Source organism: Mobula hypostoma, chromosome 2 (genome assembly GCF_963921235.1).
Source record: "Mobula hypostoma chromosome 2, sMobHyp1.1, whole genome shotgun sequence".
In the NCBI taxonomy this organism is placed as follows: Eukaryota; Metazoa; Chordata; class Chondrichthyes; order Myliobatiformes; family Myliobatidae; genus Mobula; species Mobula hypostoma.
Genome location: NC_086098.1, coordinates 134569590 through 134593067, shown reverse-complemented (window position 1 = coordinate 134593067; position 23478 = coordinate 134569590). Strand labels below are relative to the sequence as shown.

At 42.3% G+C, this 23478-nt stretch overlaps 1 protein-coding gene across 2 annotated transcripts in view; it reads left to right on the top strand.

Annotated features, from left to right (window-relative positions):
* The window catches only part of acoxl (acyl-CoA oxidase-like), a 437026-nt gene that overhangs the window by 343449 nt on the left and 70099 nt on the right, over positions 1 to 23478 (top strand). For both annotated transcript variants that reach the window (XM_063040706.1, XM_063040705.1), the window contains exons 14-16: positions 8381 to 8490; positions 16450 to 16561; positions 21244 to 21331. In XM_063040706.1, the coding sequence (XP_062896776.1) occupies positions 8381 to 8490; positions 16450 to 16561; positions 21244 to 21331 (310 nt within the window). The remainder of the gene's footprint in view (positions 1 to 8380; positions 8491 to 16449; positions 16562 to 21243; positions 21332 to 23478) is intronic.

Below are 23478 nucleotides of genomic sequence, written 5' to 3'. Positions count from 1 at the left end.
TCATTGATTATAGCTTGCCTTTCAACACCAGTATTCCCTCAGTGCTCTGAACCAAGCTCCAACGCCCAGGTATCTGTATCTCCCTCGTCAATTGGACCCTCAACTTCCACACTGGGAGACCACAGTCAGTGGAGATCGGTAATATCATCAACTTATCATTGGCAAGATGGTCGCACTTCAAGGACGTGTGCCTAGCCTGCTGATCAACTCTCTCTACCTCATGAATGTGTAGCTAGGTACAGATCAAATGGGATCTATAAATGGCAGAATCTCAGATGGCAATGAGGAGGCATACAGGAGAAGGATAAATCTATTTATCTATTTGTGTATTGTTATTTAATTTTCTTTTTGTATTTGCACAGTTTTATTGTACACATTGGCTGTTTATCAATCTTGTTTTTAATTGATTCTATATTGTACTTGTTTGTTCTACGGCAAATGCCTGCACAAAATGAATCTCAGGGTAGTAGGTGGTGCATACTTTTGATAGTAAATTTACTTTGAACTAAAATCTGGATGAGGTGTTTATTTTTCCTCATCAAAAAGGAATCTGCTTCAGACCATGAGCATTACGCATTGACTATTCACATTATGCAATGCTGAATGTCCCAAAGGATGAAAGGAAGTTGGTGAACATTTATAGCGTCACATCAGGCAAATCATATTTCAGCTGTGTGATTAGGGGCAGGAACTGACCAAACTCTAGACACTTCAACAACAAGGGCGGGCGGGTGACTCAACCCAAGCTGTTCCCACAAATGATTCCCAGCATTGGATTAAAGAGGGTTTGTGGGAAAACCAGAAAAGGCTGAAGTTTCTTTTTCCTGTAATCTTTGCTTAAAATTACTTCTGAATTCTCATATAGATTGACCTACTTTACTGGGTGAACCTCAGAAGTTACATTATCCTTTAGTAGATAGAAGCATAGAAGTTTAAAGCGTGGATCCAGGGTGAGCTAAACAATTAGAGACATGATTAGTTTGGTGGAAGGGGGGCTGCTTTTAAGATTGGGGGCCTCAGCGGTGAGCCTCAGGGATTGGTGCTTGTTCCAGAGTTGTTTTTCATATATGTAGTATTATCAATTTGGATGAGTGGCATGACTAGTAAGTTTGCAGAGAACATTAAAGTTGGTGGTATACTGGACAGTAAAAAAAGGTTGTCCAAGGTTGCCTCATACTGACATAGGGACTCAACCCAAAATGTCGGCCATCTGTTTGCCCCCTCAGATGTTGCCTGACTCACTGAGTTCCTCCAACAGTTTGGTTGTGTTTTGCTCAGAACATTTGAATATTTAGTCTCTTCAGAATAGCAATGAGGAACTTCTGTACCAGCAGATATACTGTATGGGTATCTACTTGCTCAGATGGACATTGAAGATTGAGTTGCACAAATTGAAATGAGAAGATATATGACTTTCCTCTCCAAGTCAGTGAATCAGGAAGTTTCAGCTTTGCAACATTTCTTAGATGCCTCTCAGCCCTTGAGGCCATTCAACCCTTCAAGTGTATTCTACCATTTATTGCATTCTTGTTTCAGTATTATACTGCTGCCCTCACCCTTTACCCTTTGTTGACTTCTGTGTCTGAGAATATATGTTTCTCTTTATTCAATATACAAGCGGTGATTGATAAGTTCATGGCCTAAGGTAGACGTAGTCAATTTTAGAAAACCTAGCACAGTTATTTTTCAACATAGTCCCCTCCTACGTTTACACACTTTGTCCAGCAGTCGTGGAATATATGGATCCCTTCTTTGTGGAAGTCGGTGTCTTGGAGCTCCAGAAAGTGGTCCACAGCAGGGGTGATTGATAGGTTCGTGGCCCAAGGTAGAAGGAGATGAGTTATACAGCTCTCGTTACATCCACGTGCAGTCCAACTCTTTGAGTGATTATACAGAAAGTTTGAAGTTAATAACTCATCTCCTTCTACCTTAGGCCACAAACTTATCAATCACCCCTGCCGTGGACCACTTTCTGGAGCTCCAAGACGCCGACTTCTACAAAGAAGGGATCCATATGCTCCACGACCGCTGGATTAAGTGTGGAAATATAGGAGGAGACTATGTTGAAAAATAAATGTGCTAGGTTTTCTAAAATTGACTCCTTCTACCTTAGGCCACAAACTTATCAATCACCCCTTGTGTTCAGTGATGTGGTATTTGTAATAGAGAGCTTCAGGATTCAGTAACTGCTCAGTGAGACCATTCCTCCTCATCACAGTCCTGAATAAATTGAAGGATCCTGAGATTGGTCTACCAGCTTATCGCCATCCTACTCCAATCCAGGAAAAATATTCAGCCTCATTAGCCCTTTCAGCATTTTGTATATTCCATTGAAATGTATTTATTGATTGGGATATAGCGTGAATAGGCCCTTCTGGCCTTTCGTGCCACTCTGCGCAGCAATCTCCCAATTTAACCCTGGCCTAATCACAGGGCAATTTACAATGACCAATTAACCTACCAACCAGTATGTCTTTGGACTGTAGGAGGAAACTGGAGCACCCACTGCATCCAATGGTATCCCCTTTTCATTTCTATGGTTGCATTCTCAACGAGCTCCAGAAGATATGTCAAAAATGATTTCCCTTGCTTAAAGGCATGTCCACTCAATTAACTGATATTTTCTGAAACAGCACAAGTTCCTCTCTGCAATGAAACCCAAGTGGTCAGTAACAGGCTGGGGGCGTTTTCAGGAAGGAGAGCAGAGGAAGATTGCTAGTATTTTGGGGACATTTCCAGCTCTATTCAGTTAGTAAGAAGTATTGTGCTTTCGACCCAATCCTGGATCAGCTGAAACCCAGGTCTCTTTTAATGTAAGAAACACATTCAAAAATTCTTTACATCTAATTTTCCCACAAGGGTCGAGCTTTCTGTTCTTATTTGGGCCCAGATGTTTTTAGTAGGGACTTTTCTGTATTGTCTGTCCTTGAAGACTGCAAACTAAAAAAAAACCTTTGTCCCTCTTCGTGTTTCACCTGCTGAAGCAGTGAGGAGCTGAGTCATACAGTCAGGGAAATTCCCTCCATTCTCTCTTGGCCATTCTGAATCACCAGCAATATACTTCAATGGGCCAAGGGCTATCCTTGGGATAAGGCAGGGAAAAGCAACCAGTGATCCTGCCATATTCAAGGCAATCAATTTCATGAATATTTATAATGCTCCAAGTTCAAAGTACATTTATTATCAAAATGTGTATAGATTTTGCAACCTTAAGATTCATCTCCTTGCAGGCAGCCAGAAAACAAACCCAAAAGAACCCTTAAAAAAGGAAAAGCGGCAAATACTCTAATGACCAGAGATTAAAAAAAACAAATTGTGCAAGCAATGGAAGTAAGCAAATAGCATTCAGAACAAAAATGAGTCCATAGATACGAGGCTTGGAGTAGGCCACAGCATCAGCGTCAGTTCAACGCAGAGCCGAATAAAGTTTGTGGAACAGCGAGCAAAACCAGCCCACCCTTGCCTCTAGTCCCGATACCCTGCCTTTTCAATCTAACTGGCATTTAAATCGTCTAAACATCGGGCTGTTCCTTGCACTGGGACCCGGGACCTGTTGCATCGATGCGCTGTGGGCCTAGACTACGCCGCCACGTTTTGGCCTGTCCCCACCTTTCCAAATCAGCCTGGCACTTCGATCAATCAAACTTCAATCTCGGTTTAGGCGGACAGGCCTCGAACCTGCCTCTTCGTGCTCCAACTTTCCTCTACTCCACTCCACTGCCCTAACTTTGCCTTTAATGTGCCTAATATTCCATTGTTAGCAGTGATCGCTCCCCATTATCTCTACAGGAAAAACTGTTATTAATAAAGTATTTAGTTGTTTTCTTTGCTTTGTTTGCCACCAAAAAGTAGTGTCTGGATTTCACCAGCGCCGTCTTAAACCGGGAAAAAAAAGTGGACCCTGCATTTTTTTCACAAGGCTTGGGGAACTGAATTCCACAGCTCATTATTCTGAGTTGGCTGATTAGGTTAAATTTTCATTGGATTATGGGATCCACCATTTGTTTACAATGAATGTATCAATTCACATGTCATGGAAGCTGCACTGATAAATTCACATTTGCATTTATTGACCAAGAACGGTTTTCAGATGGCAAACAGGCAGAATCTGTGAAAAGTGAAACAGAGTTAACATTTCATGTCAATGATTTGAAATGATTATTGTTTCAGATGAGTGGTTTCAATTGCTGAACCCAATGTCATGGAACTCACAGACCAAATCTCTTTGACTTCTGCCTCTTTTTTTAAAGACAGTACTGGATTTATGACCAGGCTTTGTGTAGCTTAGTGTCAGATTTTCATGTACTTTTGGCCATCTTAAGACTTTAATGTTACTACAAAAGACAAAATGCTATTTTGAGCAGATACAATTTGCTATTGTATTTGTTTACAGTGACTTTATCAGTGTTGAACGTAGATTTATTTCATTTTTAAGCGAATCTGTGATGTCCTGCAACCTCACATTATGTGTTGGAATGATTCACTATGAAGGTTATGGCAATGGCCAGTCTTAGTGTCCCAGCCTCAGGATTATTTCAGGGTATTGATACTGACCCCTGCCACCTTACAATTTGCTGCTCACTGCTGCAGTACAGAAGTAACCAAGCCTCCACGTTCAAGGAGATGATGATGATGATGACGTTGACGTTGACTCAGGCCTGAGAGGCCAGCGTTGGGATTTTCATGCCTTACAAGGCGTGGATCGGAAGGCGTGTGTGGGGCGCCACCCCTCACACAGACATTTCGCAGTATTTTTCTTTATTTTACGAGGTCAAGTTGCGAGCTCAACACTCAACCCGGCACGGATGGAAAGCGTACTCAGGAGCGGCCTGACTGGATTCGAACCCGGGAACCTCTGTTCCGGAGTCCAGCACTGATGTCACTGTGCCACCAGCCAACGTTCAAGGAGCAATAACCTTTTCTTCAGCCAAATGGAGCAGATGATACAACCATGGGCAATTACAGTGCTATGCAAAAATTTGAGGCACTTACATACATGGCTAGGGTGCCTAAGCCTCTTGCACAGTACCGTACTTGTCAACGCAGAGCGGACGGTGAGTTTGTAAATCCTGAGGGAGCAAAGGATGTCAGGAATGTTGAGGGTGGAGTGCCAGGGGCGGGCTTTTTGCGCAGTTGCAGACACACCCAGCCCTGAGACACCAGGCAAGGTAATTTGATTCCAAACAATAGGTTTTTGGTTTTTTGTTTGTTGCCTTTTGCACATTGGATGTTTGTCTTAAATCTATTCCCTCTGGTTGTAGACTCCCCAGTCCTGGGAAAAGACTATGAGCATTCATTATAACTCCATAAGAACAGTTCTTCAGCTATTCCACTTCAGGGGAAAAAAGCCCCTTCCTCCCCAGTCTTTCCTCGTAACTCAAGCTCTCCAGTCCCAATAGCAGTTAAAAGAAGGAAACCAAGTATGGTGCCAGTTTACAGCAGTTCATACGTATCCCTGTAGGTCATGGCTCCTGAAGCTTCCCCATTTTTATGGGGTGCTGAAGGGTTTTGTCTAGACCATCCTTTGAAGTAGTGAATCCCAGACCCTCTGCCACATTCTAAGTGAAGGAAACCTTTCTTCATCTCTCCTTTAATCCTCCTACAGTCACATTAAACATGATCCCTGATGTGTTCTGCTTCTGGCACGTCACGTCTCAACCTATCAGAATAGGCCTTACCAAAATCTGGAACTCTCACTCCATTTTTATCTTTACTCTTATCTATCAACAATGGTGAATGAATTACAAGCGATAAAGCATATTTGTTCTCCCAGTGACGCAACTTTTACTTGCCCAACTTTATTTACTAACACTATATTCAGAATTGCACACCATATTGTTGAGCTAGCTGTGTACTGGCTGATAAGCGTCCTCCTTTGGAGGAAATCTGCACTCGCTATGCCAACTATATCCCAGTTAATGTAAGGTCACTGATATCCCCCAATATTCCTATTCCAGTTTTTTTTTGGTTCAGCAAACATTTTCCTGCATCTTGCTCTTATACTACCTTAGAAAGTCTACAGTTTGGAATTGGAATTGATTTACTATTGTCACATGTACTGAGGTACAGTGCAAAGCTTGTCTTGTGTGCTGTTCATGCCTTTCCCTCCCACCTGCCTCCACCTCTGTTGGGATCATCTACTGTATCTGGTGTTCGGTGAGATCTGATGGAGATTGGGAGACCACTTCGCCAAGCACCTTCACTCCATCTGCCACAAAAAGCAGGATCTCCCAGTAGCTGCCCATTTCAATTCCACTTCCCATTCCCATTCTGATATGCCAATCCATGGCCTCCTCTACTTCCATGATGAAGCCACGCTCAGGTTGGTGGAGCAACACCTTGCGTTCCATCTGGGTATCCTCCAATCTGATGGCGTGAACATTGATTTCATGAACTTTTGGTCATTGCCCTCGCCCTCCCCCACGACCCCTTTACCATTCCCCATTCCTGTTTCCCTTTCTCACCGTATCTCCTCACCTTCCCATCACCTCCATTTGGTGCTCCTCCCACTTCCCTTTCTGCCATGGCCTTCTGTCCTCTCCTATCAGATTCCCCCTTCTCCAGCCCTTTATCTCTATCACCAATAGACTTCCCAGCTCATTACTTCACTCCTCCCCATCACCCCATCAGCTTCCACCTAGTACCTCTTCCTCCCCTCCCCCATCTTCTTATTCTGACTTCCCCTCTTCCTTTCCAGTCCTGATGAAGGGTCTTGACCTGAAACGTTGACTGTTAACTCCTTTCCATGGATGCTGCCTGACCTGCCGAGTTCCTTCAGCATTTTGTGCATGTTGCTCTGGATTTCCAGCATCTGCAGAATTTCTTGTGTTTATTATTAGTTAAACTGCTGCATTTTATTAAGAGTATAGCGGATCCCAATCTGTGTACCAAAGAACAAATTTGAGCTTTAAGTAGTATTGTAGGAGCGCCTTATAAAACATAGCTTCCTCAACTCCACTTCACTTCTCAGATCCTATTAGTCAACACCATTTAGTTTAAAACCTGAGAGGACAAAACATTTGACCTGAGAACCTTGGACTCTCAGTCCCCTGCCAAAGCCTTCATCAAACCAGATGCTGGCAATGCAGTAAAAATGTTAGAGAGAGCACACATCTTGTCTGCTCTGTCTGCACATGTGGGCAGTTTTACCACTGTGACTAGGCAGTGCCCGATGCTCTTGGGCACTGCACCTCAAGCCTCTATCTTTCAAACCAACAGAAACGTATTGACTCATCTTGGGTTGCCATCTTTCCTCCCGGCTTTCTGTGCTCCATAACACCATTTCTGCATCTCTTCGCCCATCACCCTGTAGTGTTTGAATAGAACCGGAAGGTGATAACTCGAATTCTGATGTGTGAATTTTCTGACAAATACAATATGTCAGAGGACCTTAAGATGGAAGACTTTTTTAACACTTTACCAGTGTTTTAGAAGTTTCCGGTGAGCCTAATTAAAGACCCTGCAGAATAATCCAAAACCGCATGAATCACAAACCTAAACTCTGGGATAAGGGCAGGTTCTCACTAGTTTCCCCGTAGTCATTACTGAAAAGGTGATACCAGCATGGAGGGCTTGAGTTATAAAGAGAGACTGGATAGGGATGGGACTATTTCTCCTGGAGTGTAGGACATTGAGAGGTGACCTTATCGAACTTTATAAAATCGTGAGGAATGTGGATAAGTTGGGTTGTTACTGTCTATTTCCCTAGGTGGAAGAATATAAAACTAGAGGGGATAGGATTAAGGTGAGAGGGAATAATTTGAAAGAGAGCTGAAGGGCAAGCTCTTCACACAGAAGGTGATGGGTATGTGGAGTGAGTTGCCAGAGGAAGTAGAGGGATATGGTCCAAACAGGGTCAGTTCATAAAAAATGGACAAGAGGGGCTAAAGAGCTTTTCTTCATGCTGTATAATTCTGACATTAGTTTCATACCTGTGGAATTTTTGGCTGGCACAGTAGCGTAGTGGTTAGCACAATGCTTTATGGAACAGGTGACCCAGGTTCAATTCCTGCCACTGCCTGTATGAACCTCTGTGACCACGTGGGTTTCCTCCGGGTGCTCCGATTTCCTCCCACAGTCCAAAGACATACTGGTTGGTAAGTTAATTGGTCATTATAAATTATCCCATTATCAGACTCAGATCAAATTGAAGGATTGCTGGGCAGTACGACTTGAAGGGATTGAAGGGCCTATTCCGTGCTGTGTCTCAAAATATATAAAAAAGAGATTACTGCCGGTCACTCTGCACCTGGAGACGCTGTGCAAGCCACAGGCACTGGCCTTGTGTTTAGCACTGCTTCATATTAAGGTTATTTCATTACCCCAAGATGAGATAATTTAACCTAATTTGCAAGTAAAAATGTTGGCATTTCATCCATAGGTGGTTGTCCGTGAACTTTTAGCTCAATATGCAAGACAGTACGAAGAAAGGCCGGTTACTGGATTGCTGAGAAACTGGATTGCAGCCACAACAGATAGCTTACGGACCAGGTACCGTTCTATTTAATTACAGGAAAGGAAAGAGATTCATTTTATCTGTATTAGATTTCTATTTAAGTTAAGAAGGGTCTGTTTCAATCGGTATCCAACTGGACATTTTCCTTATGTGCTTCATACTTAATTTGAATTTTCAAGAGTAACAAGACCATAAGGTATAGGAGCAGAATTAGACCATTTGGCTCATCAGACCTGCTTCGCCAGGGAGTGCTCATGACGACAGTTCACTAATGCTATCTATGTGGACTTTGATGAGGTGTTTGACAGTCTCCCGTAGGACAAGCTGATAGGTGACATCCATTATTAACGACTCCCATCACCCAGCACGTGCCCTGTTCTCATTGCTACCATCAATGCTACCATTGCCTGAAGACTCCTGTTTCAAGACCAGCTTTTTCCCCTGTATCATCAGAACTCTGAATGGATAATGAACCATGAGCACAACCTCACTATTTTTGGTACTACTGATTTAATTTATTTTTTAATATATACCTCTTACTGTAATGTAAAGTTTTTATTTTAAGTATGCAATGTTCTGCTGCTGTGAAACAGCAAATTTCATGACATAAGCCAGTGATATTAATTCTGATTCTGATTTTGAAAGTAAAACGCTGTGGGATCTAAAAATAGTGACTGAGCACAAGAACATTTGCCTTGTGTGTTGTACAAAAGGTGTGGATTTTGGGACTAAAGCAGGTCATTGGAAGAGCTCAACTTTTACCTCCACAGATGCTGCTTGACCCACTGACTGACACCTTTTGCCTCCAGAGATGCCGTCGAGCACCTGTGCACCATCCGCCAAAAGCAGAACTCCCCAGTGGCCAAGCATTTTAATTCCCATTCCCATTCCCATTCCCATCCCAACATGTTGGTCCTTGGCTTCCTCTTATGCGACAATGAAGTCATCGTCAGGGTGGAGGAGTAGCACCTCATATTCCGTCTGCATAACCTCGAAATTGATGGCATGAATATTGATTTCTCCTTCTGGTAAAAAAAAGATTACCTCCCCCTCCCCTCTTCTTCTACCCACTCTGGCCTCTTCCCTCTTCTCACCTCCCTATCACCTCCCCCTGGTACCCCTCATCTTTCCCATTCTCCTATGGTCCACTCTCCTCTCTTATCAGTACTTCTTCTCCAGCCCTTTATCTTTCCAACCCACTTGGCTTCACCTATCACCTTCCAGCTATCCTCGTTTCCCTCCTCCCACCTTTCTATTCTGGCATCTTCCCCCTTCTTTTCCAGTCCTGAAGAAGGGTTTCGGCCTGAAACATTGACCACAAATGCTGTCTGACTTGCTGAGTTCCAGCAGCATTTTGTGTGTATGTGTGTGTGTGTGTTGCTGAAGGAATATTGAATCCAAATGTAAAATTATGAGAAGCCCAAGAACTTAGAACATTGGAGGCAGCACAACAGCATAGCGGTTACCATAACACTAATACAGTACAGGCGACCCAGGTTCAATTCTGCTGCTGTCTGTAAGGAGTTTGTACGTTCTCCCTGTGACTGCGTGTGTATCTTCTGGGTGCTTGGGATTCCTTCCACATTCCTACAATGTATGGGTTAGTAGGTTAATTGGCCACGTGTGTAGTTGGACAGCACGGGCTCACTGGGCCAGAGGGGCCTGTTACCATGCTGTGTCTCCAAGCAAATAAACTAAGGTAAAATAGAAATTGGACTAGGAGTAGGCTGTTCATTCTGTAGTGCTTGCTCTGCTATTCAATAACTCCACAGCTGATCTTTTCACTCTAGTTTTGCTTTGCTGCACTAATCCATTAACTCCCTTGGTTAGCAAAAATCATTTGAAAATACTCAAGTGCTTGAATGCCCTGGCCCGCGTGGGTAGAGAGTTCCATAAACTGACAACTCACTGTTCAGGTCATTCTTGAGCGGTATGTTCCTCTGTTTGAGAATGTGATCCGAGTTCTCGATCCCACTGCCAGGGAGGATTTCAACCCAATGTCGGGCTCTTCGATCCCCAATAGAATGTTACCCGTTTCATTGAGGTCAGATTAAGCAGGGAGGCCCGTGATAAAGGGACCAGTATCCAGCAGGCACAGATTTAAGGAGACTCTTCAAAGGATTGGAGAAGAACTGAGGAAAAACAATTTTCATCCATTGATGAGAGGTTGAATGAAGGTGGAGACAGGAATTCTCATCTAAAGAGTACTTGGTTTGGCACTGTAACACATTAAACTATACTTCAAGATCTGGCATTCAGAAAAACTCTGAAGATTCCAAACAATTATTTATCTTGTCTGGTGCAGACAGGGTGGGATAAATACACTTTTCCAGTGCCATAAAATACCCATGATTTTACAATCAAATTTTGAACGAGAAAGCAATCAGTAATTGAATCGAGGGTACCACGTAATTGTTCTTCATTCTGTCCTCAACTAATGCTCGCTTGCTCAAGATAGTTGTTTGACTTGAGACATAAGAGGCTTCAGTTGCTTGAATCTGGAATCTGAAGCAAAAACTCACTTGGTTCACCTTTCCTCTCCCCTGGTTCCATCTGACAATCATCCCTCCCCTTATCAGGTTCCACCTATCATCTGATAGCTTCTACCTTACATTCAGCCACCCAGTTCCATCTATCTATTCTTTTTCCTTCTCTGTGCTTCCACCTATCACCAACGAGCCTCAGTCTGAAATCACCCCTCTTCTACTTCCTCTGCCCATTATCACTCCACAGCCCCAAAACCTCCACCTCATCTGGTTCCCCCTATCACCTACCTGTCTCCGCCTCACATTCCCATTTCCGCATGGGTCTCCCACCACCCACCTGCACCAGGTGCAACTTACAGAGCCCCCAGAGGAAAACAACATAGTTACAGAGGGGCTTGCTAAATCCACACAGATAACGTCTTTCGTCAGGGTTGAACCTGCATCAGTGGAGTTCAGAGGCAGCAGCACTTAACTCTAGCAGTTCACTCCAAATATACACCACCCTTTGTGTGAAGAAGTTGCCCTTTTAAATCTCTCGCCTCTGGTTGAGAGTGGGAAGGGGACAGTGAGAGGGGAATCATAGTTGGGAAAAGGGAAAGGAAGTGGGGAGGGAGTGGGAAGCACCAGAGAGACATTCTGTAATGATCAATAAACCAATTCTTTGGAATCAAATGACCTTGCCTGGTGCCTCAGGGATGGATGTGTCTGCACCCACATCACCCTCCGCTCCTGGCACTCGTTCTCTGCCACCCTGTCCCATGGCGCTCCACCCTTGCTATTTCCAACATCCTTTGCTCCCGCCAGATTTACAAACTCCACTCCACATTGACAAACATAGTACTGTGTAAAGGTTTCAGGCACCCCAGCTATAAATAAGACTTTTGCACAGTACTGTACCTCTATCTGATCACCCACGTTCTAGTCTATGCAATCTCTCCTTGAAAATCAGGCGCCCAAGTCCAGGCAACATCCTGGAAGGTATTTTCTGCTCTCTTTCTATGTTAAATTTAGGGCGAAATCCCACGGAATAACTAGATATTTTTAAAACCAAGTCAGTTGCACAATATTAGTGATATATTTATACTTCTGAGGAGTGGGGCAGCCTTTTACAGTCAGATCCAGGAGTTAGAAAACAGTTCCCAACACGGAAGCCAATTCTGGCAAACTTTTTGAAGTTGGTTTGCTGGAATTCAGATTGCTGCTGCTTGTCAGGAACCCTACAAGTGTATGTTTACCAGAAGACAAGTCTATCTAAATCGGGGTGTTTGCATACAGAACAAGAAACCGGGTAATGATGGGAACCAGACGGAAGAACTGTGATATTTGTGTGTCACCACAAAAGATCAAGGGTTGAGGATTATCTTTGAAGTGATCTTGGAAGGAGCTAGTTTAGCTAGTTTTCCATAGAACCTTAAACAAACAAGTTAAATGTGCTCTGTCCTGATGCCAAGGCAGCAGGAGAACTTCCATACTTCATGGAATCTTCACTCACACCCCAACAGCTTGAGTGCCAGATTTACCATCTGGCTTGTGTTTTGCCATAGCAGCCAACCAATCTATTTGTGTGCTTCCATGCTTTTGTTAGATGCAGATTAGATTGTTCCAAGTGGCTGACTGCTCCCATTCCATCCTCAGTCTCATAAGGCAGCTTCCCATTTCCCATCGAAACCAAACTGCCCTCCATGGACTCTGTCTAAGCTATTCACTACCTCTGTAAAGCAACCAGCATAATCAAAGATCCCACCCACACCAAACATTTTCCCTTCTCACCCCCACCATCGGACAGAAAATACAAAAGCCTGAAAGCACATGCCATCTCTCCTCTCTCACTTCTAATGCATTGTGAAATGTCGATAATTCCTCTCCCCACCCCGCACCTGCTCAACCCACTGAGTTCCCCTAACAGATAGCTTGTTGCTTCAGATTCCAGCAGTCTACTGTGTCTCCATTGCTAGACTGTGGGACTGTGGGGCTGTGGCGGGCTAATAAAGGGAGGAAGTGTGGGACTGTAAAGTTTGGATGTTTTAAAACTGAAGAACTGCTTCAGTGGGAGACATGTAAGTGAGCACCACAGTGGAGAGAGAGATTGATGGTAAATCGGCAAGTTAATTTATTATTGTCACGTGCAGATAATTTTATTACAACAGTACGTTAAGGTGGTGGGGTGGAGATATGTTTCTACCAAAGGAGGTGTAGGGCACTCCTTCCCTCCACTAGCCTGCAGGTCACCCTTGGGCCAGGTGTAGCATCTGCTTAGCACCCCCACCCCATCCCGATCAGGGTCACGAGAAGCCACGGGAGCAGGTGGTGAACGGTTACATGAGCTGCTGGTGCACATCACAAGTCCTGATTATGCGACCACTGACACCAGGCAGACAATCACTGAAGAGTATTGATAATGGCTGGGGTCACCTGCCTTGTAAAGGCACTGTCCAGAAGAAGGCAATGGCAAACCACTTCTGTAGAAAAAATTGCCAAGAACAATCATGGTCATGGATAGAGAAAAGAATAAGAACGAAAGATGGAAAGACAGATTGATGACCATGATTGTCATGTCATATGACGACACATAATGATGATGGTAATGTTGAAGTAGTACAAGGGAAAAGTGATAACAGAGTGCAGAATGAAGTAAAACAGTTACAGAGAACGTGCACTGCAGGCAGACAATTAGGTGTAAGGCCATAACGAGGTAGATTGTGAGGCTGCCTTTGAGTCTTGTATAGCCTTCCATCTTATTGTCTGCCTGCACTGCATTTTCCTCTGTTTTTTCCCTATTGCCCCACCCATTTCTCTGCTTCTGTATGTATCCAGATGTCTTTTAATAGTTGCGATTGAACCTACTTTCACTGCTCATTCAGACAGCACAAACCAGATCATCATAGTTCATTGAAAAGAAAAGCACTCCCTTTTTCCCCTACATCACCAAAAAACAATCTCGTTAGATCAGGGAAATGATGACACACTGATGAGTGTTTCCACTTTGAAGGGTTGAGAATATACCTGCAGGGAGGCCAAATCTCTCACCATCAGCTGGATTAGCATTAAACAGTAACTTCAGTACACCCACATTCACAGCAGAGAGTTCAGTGTAGCTGTTACAAGAAGGGATGGTCTCCCTAAATGTCTGAGAAAACTGATTTTTGACAGAGATATTTGAGGCACATTAAGATACAAGCATGTTATATATATATTGCTTTGCAATCTCTCATTGGTAGTTTGATTATGTTGCCTCCTTTCTACTGCAGATATTCTCTCTTCTACCCCCTCAGTGGGCAGAATATGCAAAAGCCTGAAAGCATCAAGGACAGCTTCTCTCTGGCTATTATAAGACAATTGAACAGCCCCCTTGTATGATAAAACAGACACTTGAACTCATAATCCACCTTGCCATGGCCGTGTACTTTGTTATCTCCCTGTACTATACTTTCACTGTAACTTCTACATTCTGTACTGCTGTTCCCTGGTACTACCTTGATGCACTGTTGTAATGGAATGATCCGCTTGGATGGCATGCAAAACAAAGTCTTTCGCCGTACTCCGATACATGTGATAATAATAAAACCAATTAACCAATTTAACCAGTGTTCCATACGCATGGCTGACTTTAAGTGTGCAGACTCCTGTATGCCCTTCTTGAGAACAGTTCGGTGGTCAACCACTTGTGGTGCAGTCTCCAGTATCCTGTATGCAGCAATGTCGCATAAAACACTACAAAACAGAAGCAGGCTTAGGCTGTTTAATCCCTCATGTCTGCTCCACGTTTCGATAAAATCACGGCTGTTCTTTTCCCTTAGTGTCACTTTATTGAAATAACAGGAGTACCACTTGTTCACCAGACAAAAGGGATTACATTTCAGAACTGATTTAGGACCTTAGGACGTCCCAGATAGTGAAGGGTGCTTAAACATGCAATCCATTCTTTCTTTAAGGACATTGTATCCAAGATCATTGATCCTTCAACAACTGAGGTGTTGGTGCATAGTCAGAAACACTAAGTATGTATCCGTATACAAACCAACTGATCTAGAATTGGCCATTTGGCTCCTAAAAACTGCTCCACCATTTAGTAAGATTGTAGCTAAACTGATCATGACTTCAGATCTACTCTATATTCTGTCCGCCTTGATCCTTGATATACCACTTTGTTTATCAAGGATCTATCTACCCGTACCTTACAGGTTTCTGTTTCTGTTTTTGTCTCCAGAAGTCACAACTTCTCCACCTCCATTCTGTGAAGATTTCTCAGAATCTATTATTATCAAGTTCTCTCTCAATCTTCTAAACAGAAGTGGATATAATATGAAATTGTGTACTTTTTTCTAATAAGACATCTGACTCATTCCAGATATTATTCTACTAAAACTTCCCTCAGTTTATAGGAGCTTAGTTTGACAAAAATGTACAGAACAGTGAGAGGTAGAAAATAATTACACCAACAGCGTTAGAATGAAGCAGTAGATTTTTTTTGGAGATACAACATGGAACAGGCCCCGCTAGCCCTTTGAATCACACCACCAGCAAACCGCTAACTTAACCCTTGCCTAATTATGGGACAATTTACGATGACTAATTAACTACTAATGGGTGTCATTGGGCAATGGAGGAAACCACTGGAAACCAGGTGGAAAAAATGTATACAATTGCTCACAGAAGATGTCAGAATTCAACTCTAAAGTCCGACACCCCAAGCTGTCACAGCGTCACGCTACCATGGCAGCAACCCAAGTAAATTTAAGTAGATAGATCCATAATAAGAAAGGTTGCTGTTGGTAGATAGGACTGTGAAACTCTTAATTCGAATGTCATATAGACCTATCATGTACTTATTCTAAACCTCAAGATATTTTCTTCATTGCCGAAATCCCCAGAAGTGATGATTTTCTGTGCACCTGTCTCTGCAACTCGGCTTTTACTTTGCATCTCGTGGAATAAAATTATTTACACTTTTTTGAATATTTCTACACTTACTAGCCTGTGAGACTGAACCTCGCCCAATTCCCTTAATTTTCTGCTTGGAGGTCTGAGGAAAATTGAGCATGTATGGAAGGGAACTAAAGATCACATTGGCAATGGGCAGCTACCTGCTACCCCAGGGGGTTGCATGACAACAGCATGGAGAGCCTGGTGTGTAGATTCCACTGAAATTGAGTCTCTAGTAAAGAGAATAAATGGAGTGTCAGTGAATCATTTTCATTAAACTTTATTGACTTCTGGAACTGCATACACTGAAGCATAGAAATATGAGCTAGCTATTTGAATGCCGTTATTGAAATACAGAGCAGTGCATTCTGGAAGTGGCTAATATTTGTAGATCATATTTGCAATTCATTAAACTTTGGAACTGGCCAGATGGACTTCTGTGGATGCTTTTAGACTTTTAGTACTGTGTAGACACACGTTAATTCAGTCAAATTGTTGTTTTGATTTCTTAACTCTTAAAACAAGCAGTGTTACTATTGTTTCAAATGTTGAGACACATTTCACCGTCCATTAATTTCCCAATAGTGTCTTCGCGTTCAACACAGACACAGTGGGCAGCCTGAGCTTCTTGCTGAAAGCCCTGAATTATCGGGAGAGAGTGCTTCAACGCAGCTTGGCAGCTAGACTCTACAGCAAGGTAAAGCCAGAATCCAGTGAGATCATTGGTTGACAATTTTATTGTTACTCATAAACTCATTATCCTATTTCCAGATCAAGCTGAAATTCAAGGTTATTGTCATCGTAGGCACACATAAACGGGGCATAAATGCCATGAAAATGAGCTTCTTGTAGCAGCAGCAGAAAACATTGCAAATATAATTTAACATAAACTTAAATTCAAATAAATTATACATAACTTGCACATGATAACCACAAAAAAAATCGAAACCAGTAGATTGGAGACTAGTTGAAAAGTAATCTTGAAATGAGATGTGCTCTTGAATGGGAAAGTGAATTCCTCTTATCTGCTTTCTTGTGACCACTTGGTAATATGCTCAGTAGCAAGCTTAGCATGCTCCTCGTTGAACAGAAAACAGTGCTGATCTGATCTGGAGGGAGGGGACCTAAATCGAAGGAGAGAAAAATGTCAGAGTAATTTCAGTCACTGTGTAGTTAAACAGAATAGTAGAACAGTTTGACTCCATGGATAATGCACACCGCATTAAAATGCATTGAAGGTGTTATGCAATTCTATGGGCTCTTAAAATACTCATCATTACTTAAGAAATAGAAGCAGGAAAAGGTCATTTGGCCCATCATGCCTGCTCTGCCTTTCAGAAAAATGTGACTGATATTTTAACTTGGTGTGACTTTCCTGCACTAACCCCAAATCCACTGATTCCCTTGATATCTAAAGATCCACCATTTTCCAAATTAACCAACCACACCCCTCCAAAAATCCTTAATCTTCTGCATGAAGAAATTTCTTCTCACCTCTATCCGGCCACTTATTTTGAGACCATGACCCCTTGGTTATGGAAACACCAGCCAGGAGAGATCCAACTTTTCTGTCCACTTTGTCAAACCCTATTCTTACATTTCAAAGAGATTATTATTCTTCTAAATTAAAAAGAACATTAGACCCAAATTGCTTAATCTCTGAGTATGCAATCCCAGGTACCAATGTAGTGTACCTTTGCCAAACCCCTCTATCACAAGCATATCCTTCCATACATAGAGAGATCAGACCCCCATATATTTAGAGCAAGACATCTTCACTCTCATCCTCAAATCCTCTTGTAATAAAGGAAGCCAAACCATCTGTCTTGCTGCACCAGCATGTGCATTTGTTTGAAAGTTGTTTTACAATGCTAGTTTCTTAATCTTCACAAAGACTCCAAGTTTCTTTTCAATGGTCAAAGCCACTTATTTCCTTTTGCAGAGGTTCACAAATATATTTCGAGTCATACTAACTCAATTATTTTCTCTCCACAGACACTAAGTTATCTGCTAGCTATCTTCAGTATTCTCCTTTTGGGTTCAGGTTTTGACATCAGTCCTGACATGTTTTTCACAGTTTTAATCTGTCCTTTTTGTGTATTCTTATCTATAACATTAATATGACTCTTGAATGTCACCCGAACAATCCCAACATCACCCTATCAGAGGAATTCCCTTTGTCCTATCCATCCCCCCACGATTCCAATTTACAACAGGCTTGTTTTTCCACTTCCCCAATTCTGATGAAGGGCCCTCAACATACAATGTAAACTTTGTTTCTCTTTCCAGCATTTTTATATTTCTAGTACGGTTTGACATTCAAATATGTTGTACAACCTAATATAAAAGCTAGAATGGTTTAATTCTCTTGAAGAAGGGTCTCAGCCCAAAGTGTCAAGTATTTATTTATTTCCATAGATGCTGCCTGACCTGCTGAGTTCCTCCAGCATTCTGTGTGTGTTGCTTTGGATTTCCAGCATCTAGAGAATTTCTCATGTTTATGGTTTAACTGGTTTTTTTACTGTGATTTAACTGTAGTTACTACACTTCCACTGAAAACTTACTGTAGTTATTAACCTTAATTGGTTAATGCATTATTACTGAATTCTTATTGTAGTTAATATATCTATTCTATATTCTGCATATGTTTATTAATCCTGGAATTGCCATTATGGACTTGTGAAACCTCAAACACTTAACCCCTCCAAACCTCTAAGTCAGTTGTTAGTTAACTGATGGACCACTGTAGAGAGAAGAGCTGCATTATTTTTAAAGTAATTGTGACTCACAGATCCATGTTTCAAAACTACTTACTGTGTTTCTGAACACCACCAGTTTTTTCTTCTCCTTCCTAGGCAATCCCTCAGCATTGAGGATGACCCCAGTATCTTGAGGAGTACAAGTCTGCTGGGTGTGATTTTTGTTAATAGGGGAATGATCCTTATGGACTTGACTGCCACTAAGGCTTGACAGAACACAGTCTTGATCTAATGGCAAGCAGGCAATAGCAAAGAGAATCAATCTCCATAGGCCAAATTTACCTTGCATTACAGTGTTCCATGCGTGTTATAGACACCAAAATCATTATAAAATAAAACTTCTCAAACTGCTGTCTGTTTGTATCCGGTCATAATGAACCAGCTTTACAAAGACATTTTAATAACTCCCATACTTCAGATTCCAGACAGGGGCCTTCCACCCAGGAACACAAGTTATCCAGTTTATGTCGGTAGAATTGCATCCATAGTCGCCAGGGGATGGGGTGAATAGTCCTGATAACTTGAGACACCGGAGACTTGTTTAAATTTGGAGCAAAACAAATTTGCTGCAAGAACTCAGTGGATGGTGCAGCATTTCATGTCAAAAAATCTGTTCGCAGTCCGAAATATCAACCACTCCTGCAAGTGCTGCTTGATCTGCAGATTTCTTCTAACAGGCTGTCTGTTAGTCCTGATGACTAATCTTAAATCTTCCCTGTCCATTGTCAACTCTGGCTCTAGTTTCTGTGAGTCAAAGGGAATTACACACAAGCATTTCCACTGACAATTTCACACAGTGATGAAGAAGTGCTACATTGTTAGAAGGCTCATTCTTCATGGGAAATGTTAAATCAAGCTTCGTTTGGTCTTTAAGGATGGAAACATCATTTTATTAAAAAAAATAGCAAGAATCCCAAGGTTCCTGGCTAATATTTATCCCTCTTCACTAAAACAGATTGAATGGTAAACCTATAGATGCTGGAGATCCAAAACTGTTGCTTTAATGGTCATTATCACATTGTTGATGTCTCGTTAACATGCACGACCTGGCTACTGCATTTCCTTCATCAGAGAAGTGTCTCTAAAAGTCAAAACTCTGAAGTATTTTAAATACTCTGATCGCAAAAGATGTTAAATAAATAAAAGTCCTTTGTTATTATTGAATCTATGGAGAATTGGAGAATTATGTTAATAAGAAGTTTGAATTTGTAATTTGCATGACTTCAGATGCTGATATTATTCAATCCTAAATGTAGGTATTAAAGCAGTCAGTAATTCCTGACTGTGGGGTATTGCACGCTCTCCCTCTTTTCATCAGGTACTAGGTTAATTGCCTGTCGTAAATGACCCCTAGTGTAGGTAAGAGAATTTGAGATGGAACTCCTGGTTGTCGCCTCCCTTCACATTCTGCATTCCCCCAATCTCCTTATCCACTCGTCACCTCCCACTGGTGCTCCACCTCTTCCCTTTCTTTGGTGGTCTTCAGTCCTCCCCTATCAGATTCCCCTTTCTCCTGCCCTTTATCTCTTTCGCCAATCAACTTCCCAGTTACTTCACCCTCCCCGCCCCCAGTTTCACCTATCACCTGCCACTTTGTACTTCTACCTCCCTTCGCACCACCTTCTTACTCTGACTTCTCATCTTCTTTATCCAGTCCTGATAGAAACATAGAAACATAGAAAATAGGTGCAGGAGTAGGCCATTCGGCCCTTCGAGCCTGCGCCGCCATTCAGTATGATCATGGCTGATCATCCAGCTCAGAACCCTGTACCAGCCTTCCCTCCATACCCCCTGATCCCTTTAGCCACAAGGGCCATATGAAGGGCCTCGGCCCGAAACATCGACTGTTTACTCATTTCCATAGATACGGTCTGGCCTGCTGAGTTCCTCCTGCATTTTGTGTGTGTTGCTTGGATTTCCAGCAACTGCAGATTTTCTCGTCTTTGAGGTGGAATTGTTGGGTGTGGGAGCAAGTAGGTTACATATGATGGGTGGGGTAAGGCATTCATGGGATTGTTTTGTGCAGTGGTATGGATACTGTTTCAAACTGTTTTACAGTCATTTATGTATTTTAAAGTACAGGTATGGGTACAAATTGGCAACCAGTTTTCCCATTGCAAGTTTACATGTACAACAATATGATAATGAGTGGATAGTCTTTTTTAATAATTATGCATAAAGAATAAGTTTTGGTCAGTACATGAGGAATAATCCCTTCTTCAACTCTTCCATGATCTCAGATCCCAAAGGTCGCTGACTAGATCTCTCCCAGCATCCCCCACCCTCCTTTGCTCATCTACTCCCCTCTCCCAACAATGGCTGAGTCACACACAAGATCACCTATTGCCATGATCCCTGACTCACTGGTCCTTATGCACCTCAAGTTCTTGATCGTCCCTAACTTCTTCATGCTCTCCCCTGGTCTCTGTTCTCCCCTGGTCCCCGCTCTCCCCGTGTCCCCACTCTTCCCGGGTCCCTACTCTCTCCAAGGCTAGAGTTACGAGAATATGTTAATGCCAATGGCCCTGAAAGTAATGGACAGAGAACATTTTGTTTTCAAGCAATTTACAGTTAATTTTTTTGTTTCATTTTTTGATTGTTTATGTGCTTCTTTTCCTAGGTAGTGAAAAATAAAGAGGAATCCTTCAGTGCCTGGAACTCATGCCTCCACCATGTTACCTGCCTTGCCCTGGCACACATTCATCGAGGTCAGTGGGAAGATCTGTTACATTGACATAATTGTTTCTCATCCTTTGATTTTCAGGCATTTCACCACCCCGGCACACAAACTGTTCAGGGAACTCTAACATCAGGCAACAGAAGATATGTGGGCCTAACCCTGTTTAATCATTTGCCTGAATCTCTGATTCACTCTTTCCATTCCTGAAATATTTTACAGCTCAAGTTAAATGTGAGCCGTACTCATGACACAGGGTGTGATATCACTGGATCAGAGTCTCAGAGCAATGCCCAGTGTTTACAGTCAAACCCAGACTGATCCCTTGCCCCACCAAACTCAGATATCACAGCATTCAAATTCAGATCCCGACTAAGGTTAGTATATTGTCACATGAAATTCCTCGCTCACTTGAAGCTCGTGGAGTAAATGGTATACATGGGAATACAGTGATAGGCACAAAACAACAGAACAGGCAGAGGGTAACAGTACAAACTGTTAATAACGGAAGAATGATGGCTTTGAGAGTGACACAGCTCAACTGGGAAGGGGATGTTTGGTTCTCAAGTCTGACAGCAGTGGGAGAGATACTCTTCCGAATTGTCTGGGCTTTCAAGCTCCTGTGTTTCCACTGCAAGGCAGGCAAAGTTCAAAGTTCATATGTCACCATATACAATCCCGAGATTCATTGTCTTGTGCGCATGCTCAATAAATCCATAATAGAACCAACGAAAGACCACGCCAACTTGGGCGTTCAACCACTGTGCAAAAGACAACAAACTGCACAAATACAAAAAAGAAAGAAATAATAACAATACGTAAATAAGCAATAACTATTGAGAACATGAGAGGAAGAGTCTTTGAAAGTGAGTCCATAGGAACAACCTATGGGGCAAGTGATGGTATCCCCTTTGGTTGAAGAGCCTGATGGTTGAGGGGTAATAACTGTTCCTGAACCTGGTGGTGTGAGTCCTGAGGCTCCTGTACCTTCTTCCTGATGGCAACAGCGAGAAGAGAGCATGTGCTGGGTGATGGGGTGGCAGGTCCCTGATGACGGATGTTGCTTTCCTGAACAACACTCCATGTAATTTTGCTCAGTGGTGGGGAGGGCTTTACCTGTGATGGACTGGGCTGTATCCACTACTTTTTGTAGAATTTTCCATTCAAGAGCATTGGTTTTTCCAGACCAGGCTGTGATGCAGCCAGTCAATATACTCTTGACTACACATCATAGAAGTTTGCCAGAGATATCATACCAAATCTTCACAAATTCCTGAAGAAGTAGAGGCATTGCCATGCTTTCTTTGTTATTGCACTTACCTGCTGGGCACAGGACAGATCCTCCAAAATAATAAATCCCTTCTTTCTACTGATTCTCTCTCCCCTCCTGTCATCCTAAATGACATTCCAACAGGAGGTGAACCTTGTTACTACTGCAGCACGATGGTTCTCAGGACTGTGCACTCAGGGAGTAGGGTGTTCAGCAGGAGGGAAGTTCACCCTAGTTCCTGCTGGTGCACTTGCTGATAACTTGTGTTGGCATCTGGCTTTGACTATTTGTTTGGGAATAACTCTGTTTCTGCTGACCCCTAAGGAATCTGAGCACATTCATTCACAACCATCTGTTCATCTAATTGCCTGATTTGCAACAGGACAGAACATTAGATTCATTTTCTATCTTCTTGAGTCATTATGTAGGCCAATGTCCTGAAGACTATTTGCTTGTTTGTTTAATTTCTAAGTCTTGAAATATGGTGCTCCATTATAGTCCACAATCTGTGCAAAGGCATGCAATTATGCTCAGAATGCATTATCGTTGCAAAGCAGTTCCACATGCTGTGCTGTGTGTTTTCAAAGCGATGTTCCATAAAATTTTAATGCCAAAGCATGAAGGAGTGTATTTAGGGTTAGTCATGTCCCACTGTCTTCACATATCTGCAACAATTAGGAAGCTATGTCAAAGTTTTATTGAAGTCGAAATGAACAAATTTTCAGATTGAGAATCAGATTTAATATCACCAGCATGTGTCGTGGAATTTGTTACCTTTACAGCAGCTGTACAATGAAATACATATTAAATAAATATAGAGGAAAAAAATGAGGTATATAAGTCTATATATGTCTATTAAATAGTTAAAATAAGTAGTGCAAAAAAACAGAAATAAAAAAATAGTGAGG